Source organism: Tasmannia lanceolata, unplaced genomic scaffold (assembly GCF_043159265.1).
Source record: "Tasmannia lanceolata isolate RefF3 unplaced genomic scaffold, GAP_Taslan_0.1 ptg000003l, whole genome shotgun sequence".
Lineage (NCBI taxonomy): Eukaryota > Viridiplantae > Streptophyta > Magnoliopsida > Canellales > Winteraceae > Tasmannia > Tasmannia lanceolata.
This window is the reverse complement of record NW_027518680.1, coordinates 20,564,212-20,574,446: the sequence shown is the minus strand read 5'-3', so window position 1 is coordinate 20,574,446 and position 10,235 is coordinate 20,564,212. Positions and strand designations below refer to the sequence as shown.

At 44.1% G+C, this 10,235-nt stretch overlaps 1 protein-coding gene across 1 annotated transcript; it reads left to right on the top strand.

The window, feature by feature from the left end:
* Nucleotides 1–6,408: 6,408 nt before the first annotated feature.
* On the top strand, nucleotides 6,409–8,495 carry LOC143866971 (uncharacterized). Its single transcript, XM_077376054.1, has 4 exons — nucleotides 6,409–7,129; nucleotides 7,217–7,779; nucleotides 7,900–8,075; nucleotides 8,426–8,495. The coding sequence occupies exons 1-4, from the start codon at nucleotides 6,409–6,411 to the stop codon at nucleotides 8,493–8,495; spliced, it is 1,530 nt and encodes a 509-aa protein (XP_077232169.1).
* Nucleotides 8,496–10,235: the final 1,740 nt, after the last annotated feature.

Genomic DNA, 10,235 nt, shown 5'->3' with positions numbered 1-10,235 from the left:
ATTAATTAAAAATGGCATAAGAGACCAGGTGCTAGCACTTGGGCGAATTGGGGGCGCCTAATCCCTTCCCCATTCGTCATCAGGCACGAACCCTATTTTATATCTCTGGTTATCCGTTGCAACAGAGCATAGTATGGGATCCTTGGCCCATTTTCCTTGGATGGCGACTCTTCTTTGTTTAAGGTACGCCTCGAATCTGGGCTAATCCCCCGAATCGAGAGGTATCTCACTTATATCGCCACCCATGCTGTGAGTGGCACCATTTCGAGAGTTCCTTGGTAGAGCTCTCCTTCACATTTGTGGAGATCTTAGAGGATCGGCGCGCGGGATCTCGTGTCCCTCGCCTAGCCGTCCTCGGGATCGGGGTCCACAGGCTGGCGACTCTGCTGGGGAATTCTTGGAACATTGCCTAACTCTGTAAAAATTCCATTTTTACTAATTTTGAAGAAATTTGGATTAAAATCGTTTTAAATGGAAACCTTTTCCGTTAGAATCCAGGGGCACCAAGTAGGTGCGTAAATAAAACGAAGGATTCACACACTGCACAACATGCATTATTGTATTCTTTATTTCTTTCATTGTTTTTTTATTGTTGGCTCCATGGGATAGATACAGTACATGCCAGAGGGTAAGTCATTACCTGGATGGGATTATTGTATCTATTACCAAGCTATGCGCCGGTGCTGCAGCCGTAAACACTAGGCGTACTTGTGTTTACAGCAGCCGATGAGCAATGAAGCATACTATGTATAACATTGGGCGTACTTTTGTTATACATATTAAGTATGGTTCATACGCATAGTACCCGATAGATTGAGTCCGGAGCCCTACTTTGCTTTATATATTATGTATATACATACTGACTTAGTGAAATCCAACTAGGAAGTGCCCGTGTTTATATATATATATATTGCATTCATATGGGGATGAACATGTGTTGCTTACACATGTGGAGCCTAGAGTTAGGGACCTTATCCTATTTTTTAGACTAGGGTAGCTCACTTTATGTGGCTACAGGCGCAGTCCTAGTACACTCATCAGTCCGTCGTGAGTCAAGACTTTCTTGACTTCTCTAGATTAGACTAGGGTTGGTGCCCCTGGTTAGGTTGTATATATATTATTTACTATATTAGGGTCTGCTTAGTTAGGTTTTCTTTCATAATCTAATCCATTCTCCCTATCTATCCATCTTTTGGATTATGATCAGATCATTGGTTTCACATCATTATCTTCATAGCCATGATCTATTTTCCCTGAGCTTGATCCTTTGATCGATCTTGATCAGATGTACTCCGCATGTCGATTATGAGTCTATCTTGCCATTATCATTACCAGAGTGTGTGTTCTTGCTGAGAGCCCTGTTTCATCTCGACCTTGTCGGCATATTCTTTACGCTTGGTTGCTGAGACCTTCCTTGTAGAGTCGTTATGCTGCCGGATTTTATCCAAAAACCATAAGCGTAACCATTATCCTTTGGGGTTACTGATAAACCATGTGCTCACCGTACCATGTGCTCATCGTACCATAACTCTTTGCACAGTCGTTATGCTGCCAGATTTTACCCAGAATATATTGAGTGTGACCGGTATTCTTTAGGGTTAATGATAAACCAGAAGTTTACCATGCCATGATTTTTTTTTCTAAGGAAGTTATGCTGTCAGATTTTTATCTCAAGCACCCTAAGTATAATGGTTATCCGTTTAGGTTTGACGGGCAGTCATGACCCTTCTTACAATTGTTGTACGGCTGGTTCTTACCCAGAGGAGAGATGTGTTTGTACTATCCCTTGTTTTAATCTGTGCATAACATTCTTTTCTGACTACCTTAATTTAAATTAGTGTTCTTACTTCCATTACAGGAGTCTGAGTTAAGCAATAGCCATTGCTCCGAAAAAAGGTTACCATTTCACAGCCTACTTGGTCCCGACAATCTTCTACGTCGAGACTAAGTCGTAGATCTTCTCCACCTATCTCGCCAGCTCTATTTCCACTTGCCTCCCCTCGTCTTAACCAAATGGCCGAGTCAAATGAGATGTTAGCTGAAATGAGGGACATGATGATGAACCTTACAAGGGAGGTATCTTCCCTAAAGGAGGAGGTTACTCAGTTGAAGAGCGAGAAAGCCGCTACCTCGAAGGCACCTGTCGTCCAAAATCCTCCAAATGTGATTCCAGGCTTTGTTCGGTCTGTCATCTCCCCCGAAGATGATTTCTGTGACGAGCAGTATGTAGAGGAGAACTGTCTCCCGCAACAAGTCAAGCCAAGCAAAGAGAAAGAATTGGTCGATAAAGTTGAAAAACTGACCCAACAAGTAGAAAGCATGCACGTTAAGGGCCCAAAGAAGGTCAATATGTCTGATTTTTCCCTTTTCCCTGGTGTCACCCTTCCTCCAAAATTCAGAATGCCAGATTTTGATAAATATGATGGGACGGGGTGCCCGTGGAGTCATCTGAGGTCGTTCATTTCAAATCTAGAAGGGTATGGGCTGTCTCCAGAGCAGATCGCCAAGGTGTTTCCGATGTCTCTAACTGGAGTAGCCAAGAAGTGGTTCCTTCATCTGAAACCCGAAGAGCTCGGAACTTTAGACGAAATTGCCAACAAGTTTATTGAACAATTTTCGATGGAAGAAGGGATAGAAGTTACAAAGAGGGATCTGAAAGCAATCAAGCAAGGACCTCAAGAAACATTTACATCTTTTGTAAGAAGATGGAGGAGAAAAGCGGCCCAAATGACTAATCGCCCTCTGGAGGAAGATCAGATCAAAATTGTGGTCAAGAATTTGTCTCCGCAGTACTACCAGTTCATGGCGACGCAGTATTATGCTGATTTCAATCACTTGATCAGGACAGGAACCATCACTGAAGATGCGTTGTTGAAGGGTTCTCTGGCGAAGTCATCTTTTGATCCAAGGAATGGAAAGAAACCAATGGTAGCTCCAAAGCTAGAAGTTAACAATGTGGTTACTGCGAGCCCTACGAGAAGAGTTGTAGCAGAAGCAGAGCAGCCAGCGAGGAGAGCGCCAAGGCATTTCGATCCGCTACCCTACCCTTTATCTGTCGCTCTCAAGAAGTTATTAAGAGACAAAAAGATCACTCTCTTAGAACCGAGACCTCCACCACCTATTCTCCCCAGATATTGGCGTGAAGATCAGCATTGTGCATATCATCAAGGAACAGGGCACCTAACAGATAACTGTATGGCCTTAAGGCATAAAATTCAGGATATGATAGAAGCGAAAAAAATTGCTGTATTTATGCCAAACACTACCCAAAATCCATTACCAGCTCATGCTCCACGCCCTCCACCTACAGTTGGGGCGGTTTTTACTGAAGAGCCTATTCTTGACCCTGCTTCCTTGATTTGTGCTATCGCTTCCGATTCACCGACTGTCTTGGCATTTGGCGATGAAGTTGAAGAAGTAGAGGAAGAAAAACCTTATGCGCTGGGTGGAGATGAAGATGACTATGCCGAGTCTTCTGTTGGTCCCTATATTCTTCAATGTGATGAAGAGGAAGGTGCAGATGTTGCTCCATATGTTCTGAGCTTTGATGACGACGACTTTGATTTCTTGAACGATCAATGTAACGAAGTCCGCCATGTTACTCGAGGTGGGCGAATTTTCAAACCCGCCGAGTTAAGAGCTGAGAACCCAGCTGAAGTCGTAAGGGCCGCAGAAGCGCAGAAGCAGAACAAGCTGAGCTGCGAAGAAGAGGATGAGAGTCTTTTACGTCAACTTAAAAGGACCCAGGCTAATATTTCAATTTGGGGTTTGCTTATGGCTTCCCCAAAGCACCGTCAAGTTGTTCTAAGAGAGTTGAATGCTGCACAGGTCTCTGTAGATATCACAACTGATGAGCTGGTTGGTTTGGTAGCAATGGCTAGGGTGTCAAAGACCCTTTCTTTCACTGATGAAGATCTGACATCTGAGGGTCGTAATCATACGCGTCCACTGAAAATCACTGTTATTTGTAATGGGAAGAAGGTCCCAGATGTATTAGTTGACAACGGGTCCGCACTGAACGTATGTCCGTTGTCCACCGCTACTGTCCTAGGATTTGGGCCGAATAACCTCATCCCTTCTGAACAGGGAATTTTGGCGTATGATGGCACCAGACGCGATGTTATCGGAACGCTAGCGACCGAAATTCTGATAGGGGGAGAAATCTTTGAAGTAGAGTTCCAAGTGCTCGATATCAAAGCGTCATTCCTTCTCTTGCTTGGCCGACCTTGGCTCCATAAGGTTGGAGTTATCCCTTCTTCACTGCACCAGAAACTGAAGTTCATCAGAAATAACAGGGTGATAACAGTAAAGGGTGATCCTGATTTAGAGGTAGGCCAAATTTCGCAAGAGGGTACCTCAGGACAGAAAGGTGATGTTAGTCTGACCGGGTTCTCTGTAGAAGTCACAGCCATATCATTTGAGAAAGCAAAGAATGAAGAGATTTTGTTCCTCACCAGCACTAATCCCCGGATTGTAAAGATGATGCGTAAACAGGGGTACCTTCCCGGTGCAGGTCTGGGTCGCCATCATCAGGGGATAGTCGAATGGCCTATAATGAGAAAGAATGAAGGGCTGTTCGGACTCGGATATGAGCCTTCTGGCGAAGAGATTAGAGAAAGGAGAAATTACATGCGGAAGTGGTCCGAGCTCCGACGCCGGGGTCTAGAGCTGCCGATGAAACCGTTTAGTCTGATCAGAAATGGTAAGTACCGCAGAGAGGGAGATGACTTTGCATTCTGTGGGTTCGCAGAGCCATGGGTCGATGAGCTGACAGGGCAGGAACTGCCGGGGTTTGAAATATTTTTCGATATGGAGCTGCCAGATGAATACCCGAGTTTGCAGATTCATGAGATCGAACCAGAGGTTGATTGGGCTGATATCCTTGAGCCGTGTCTTCTGAATTCCCTGTTTCAGGTTGAGTTACCGATTGTAGCCATGATCGGAGGAGATGCGCTGATCCTTGATCCTGAAAGCCTTATCACCCCAGCCGAGGGACCTCTCACGAACTGGAGTTCCCAGGTCATACCCCAAGTCGTCATCCAATACAGTCCTGTTTCAATCAAAGAGTCTGTTGTCTCTAGCTATGTGTCCATTTCCGAGTCAAAAATAGAGTTTGCTTTATCTGATGTTTCTTTTGATGCAGGTACAGTCGTGATCGAGCCCGTTGATGAGGAGTCTTCTGATGCCGTTGTTCAGTCCGATGCAGAGTCCGTTGCATCTTTTGTTGAGTCTACTGAGTTTGTCGAGTCTGTTCCTACGATAGTCCAGTCTGATGAGTCTATAAAGATCTTTAAAGATTTCAGTACTGAGCCCATTGAAGGCACGTCAACAGATGTAACTTCAATTTCTTTGAATGAAATAAAAGACTCTTCTTGTTATTCGCCTGTTTCTACTTTAATTTCTGCTTCTTTAGCTGATCAAATTGATAATAATAATAATAATCAAGACTCCCCCTCTAATGAGGATGCCGACGAAACTCCCCCTGAAATCAAACACATGATTAGGCAGGAGGAGCAGCGTCGAGCAGAACCATTTGAAGAGGAAATCGAGACCATCAATATTGGTGATGAAACCCTAATTCGGGAAATTCGAATTGGCAAAACATTAACTCCCGAAGAGCGCGCGGAATTAATTGCCCTATTAAAGGAATTCAAAGAAGTTTTCGCTTGGTCATATGATGACATGCCGGGATTAAGTGAAGACATTGTTCAACATAGACTTCCCCTAATCCCAGGTGCCAGGCCGAAAAAGCAAAAACTCCGAAAAATGAAATCAGAGTGGGACTTGCTAGTCAAAGATGAAGTGCAGAAACAATTGGATGTTGGCTTTATAGAAGTTGTTGAATACCCTCAATGGCTAGCCAACATAGTACCGGTGCCCAAAAAGGACGGAAAGGTCAGAATGTGTGTGGATTTCAGAGATCTGAACAAAGCAAGTCCGAAAGATGATTTCCCTTTGCCTCACATCGACATCTTGGTGGACAACACAGCAGGCCATGCTCTCCTTTCATTTATGGATGGATTCTCGGGATACAACCAGATCAAGATGGCTCCTGAGGACATGATCAAGACGGCCTTCATCACTCAATGGGGGACATATTGTTACAGAGTTATGCCATTTGGACTAAAAAATGCTGGAGCAACATATCAGAGGGCTGCTACCACTTTACTACATGACATGATACACAAAGAGGTCGAAGTATATGTTGATGACATGATCGTTAAAGCGAAGACCAGGGAAGAGCATGCAGGGGCATTGAGAAAGTTCTTCCAGCGAATCCAAAAGTTCAAGCTCCGTCTCAACCCGAATAAGTGTGTATTTGGGGTTACGTCAGGAAAACTGCTGGGATTCTTGGTCAGCCAGAGAGGGATTGAAGTAGATCCACAGAAAATCAAAGCTATCCAAGAAATGGCGCCTCCAAAGACTGAGAAGCAGATCCGTGGGTTCTTAGGAAAGGTTCAATATTTGAGAAGGTTCATTGCACAGTTGACAGCGACTTGTGAGCCGATTTTCAAGCTCTTAAAGAAGAATGCTTCGAAGAAATGGAACGAAGAATGTCAAGAAGCTTTCGAGAAAATCAAGCAGTGTTTGGCTTTACCACCAGTTTTGTCACCAATCATACCGGGACAACCGATGTTGCTGTACTTGTCCGTTACTGACACAGCGATGGGGTGTATGTTAGCGCAGCAAGACCCGGAGTCACAACGAGAAAGAGCCATTTACTACATCAGCAAGAAAATGTTGGAGTACGAGCAGAAGTACACCATCCTCGAAAAGACTTGTCTAGCACTGGTTTGGGCTACTCAGAAACTGAGGCATTATTTGTTATCGAATAGGGTTCTTCTACTCTCACGGATGGACCCATTGAAATACTTGTTTGAGAAGCCAGCCCTCACCGGAAGAACCGCCAGATGGTTGTTGTTATTGTCTGAGTTCGATATCACCTATGTCACACAGAAGTCAATTAAGGGGCGCGTGATAGCTGCACAGCTAGCCGATTCACCAGCAGAAAATAATGAATTTTTGAAAGCAGAGTTTCCAGATGAGGAGATAATGATTGTGGAAGATGAAGTTCCAGACACAAAGTGGTTGATGTACTTCGATGGAGCAGTCAACAATCGAGGCCAAGGTGTAGGGGCGGTGTTGGTATCACCAAGAAAAGAGTATATCCCTATATCCATCAAACTTCAGTTCAAGTGCACAAACAATATGGCAGAATACGAGGCATGTATTGCAGGTCTAGAAGCAGCCATGGCTTTGCACATTCAGGACCTAGATGTATTCGGGGACTCAATTCTGATTATCTGTCAAACCAACGGGAACTGGAAAACAAGAGACGATAAGTTGATCCCGTATAATATGTACTTAGAGTCTCTGGTCAGAAAATTCGGAAATATCACATTCACTCATTTGTCCAGAACAAAGAATCATTTTGCGGATGCATTAGCTACTCTGGCTTCAATGCTCGATATTTCTGCAACAATGGAGGTTCAACCATTAGAAGTACGGCTTCAATGGGCCCCGTCACATGTTAACGCCATTGAAGTAGCTGCAAGGTGTCCAGATGGCAGGCCTTGGTACACAGATATCAAAAACCTCATCTTAGGCAAGGGGCATCCACCGGAAGCTTCTGGAAAAGAGCGAAGGTCTCTTCAGAAATTGGCCGCTAACTTTGTCATATGTGGTGAAGAGTTGTACAGGAGGTCATTCGATGGAATCCAACTTTTGTGTATAGATGAGGATCAAGCAGCTGAACTCATAGAGCAAACACACGAAGGAGTCTGTGGACCGCATATGAACGGAAAGATGTTGTCAAGGAAGATTCTCAGACTTGGTTATTACTGGCCGACAATGGAAGCAGATTGCTACGCCTATGTGAAAAAATGTCACAAATGTCAGGTCTACGCCAATCTCATCCATGTGCCGCCTTCTCAGTTGCATTCTCTCACTTCGCCGTGGCCGTTCTCAGTGTGGGGAATAGATATCATCGGGAAGATAAGTCCGAAGTCTTCTAGTGGGCATGAGTATATCTTGGTTGCCATTGATTACTTCACAAAGTGGATAGAAGCTGCTTCGTATGCATCATTGACCTCGGCTTCTGTTGCGAAGTTCATCAGAGCAAATATCATTTGCAGATATGGAGTACCACATGAGCTAATTTCAGACAATGGGTCCCATTTCAAGAAGGAGGTGGCGCGCCTGTGCGAGGAGTTTAAGATCAAGCATCATAAGTCTTCGCCATATAGACCTCAAACAAACGGAGCTGTTGAAGCTGCTAATAAAAACATCAAAGTAATCATCAGCAAGATGACCGAGACTTACAAAGATTGGTCGAACAAGCTCCCGTATGCTTTGTGGGCCTATAGGACGTCGATCAGATCCTCTACAGGTGCAACTCCGTATTCTCTGGTGTACGGAATGGAAGCTGTCTTGCCTGTGGAATTGCGTACTCCCTCCCTGAGAGTGATGATGGAAGCTGGGTTGCCAGAATCTGATTGGGCTCAAGCTAGATATCAAGAGTTACAAATGATTGACGAAAAGAGGCTGAAAGCATTGTACCATGTTCAGGGGTATCAACGCCGCGTCGAGAGAGCCTTCAACAAGAAAGTTCGAGTCCGAGACCTCAAGAAGGGAGATCTTGTTCTGAAATCCTTTAGGGCACCGGTATATGATCCCAGGGGTAAATTCAAGCCGAAATGGTCAGGTCCATACATTGTTGATGAAGTCCTGCCTGGAAAAGCCGTCAGACTCCTCAATGAAAATGGAGAAAAGCTAATAGAGCCAACAAACCTTGACCAACTCAAGAAATACTATGCTTAACGCATCAGAAGGCCTTCCTTGGCCGACCAGAGCTTCAAACCAAAAAAAAAAAAAAAAAACATATCAAAAGAATCCTTTGCAAAACCCCTTTTGAGCTTACACAACATCAAAACCATTCTATTTTCAAAACCCATAATCTAGGGGCATTTGTGCCTTGAACTACGCGCGACCTGATCCTCATCCTTTGGGGGTACGTAGGCAGTCTGGCTAGTCCGGATTCGGTCGAAACCTTTGAAAACTTATCCAAACTTTATCTTTTCAAACCCTACCAACCTAAAAAGTCCTTTTGGTGCAATAGGCAAAGGTTTATGGCTAAAAAAATAAAAAAATAAAAAAATAAAATGGAGTCTGAAGACCCGTTAGATTGAAAACCCGTAAGGGCGATCTAAGCAAAAGTTAGGGTCATTCACCTGCTAAGTTGAAAACCCGAAAGGGCGGCTTAGGCAAAAATCAAGGTGTGAGCCTGCTGGATTGAAAACTCGCAAGAGCAATTCAGGCAAAAATTAAGGCAAGCGGTCCGCTAGATGGAAAACCTGAAAAGGCAATTTGGTCAATGGCAGTGATTTCTAAAGAAGCTGAACAACTGCGGCAGACAAGACTTGAAACCCAGTAATGGCATCATCAAAGTCTGAGTAGTGCCATCGTCACTTGCTTTGATCTTCCTCTAAACTAGGGGCATTTAAGACTAAGCAATCAGAGGGGTCTAATGACCATAACGGTAATACCGAACAGGGAATGAATCGCTTTTAAAACATGGTATTCAGGTCACTCTAAGAGTGGTTAACCTTCACCAATTTAAAATGTTGGTCAGGTCAAGAAGCAAGTTGAGTCTTTCTCGAAATCCAAGTCCTGTGTTTGTCAATGTCTTTTACTTGCCACTTGTCGAAGTCTGTCGCGTGTCAAGTCAAAATCTCTAAGGTCTTGTATGGTCTGTACCTTTCCCAGAGCTGGGGTGACAGGCACCAAAGCAAGAAGTCTCGTCTCCGGAAGACAAATTAAATCAGAGCAAGATTCAGAAGAGAGCACACTGTCGGGCCTATTGAAAATTTTGTCAGATGACAGATTTGAAAGAGACCTTTCAGGCAAAATTGATCTTATGGTTCTCATGTTTCCTCTACGCACAGCGCTTTGTAAATCCAATATTCATGAAATGAAATATTTGTTTCCCTGCATTTGTATTGCTTTATTAAGACTCTAGTAATGGAAGTATGAATAACTAGGGGCATCTTTTATGACTTGGCAAATCACGCCAAGTCATAAAAGCTGTCAAATCCGCAAGGACAATCAGACTAAACCAATGTCTCCAGCAAGTTGAGATGAGAGAAGCTCAAGCACATCTCGATCCAGGCCTTCAAATTCCCCAGCTAAGCCTACTTTGTAGCCAGCTCATCAGCAAAGCTAGTCCCCAAGGGGAG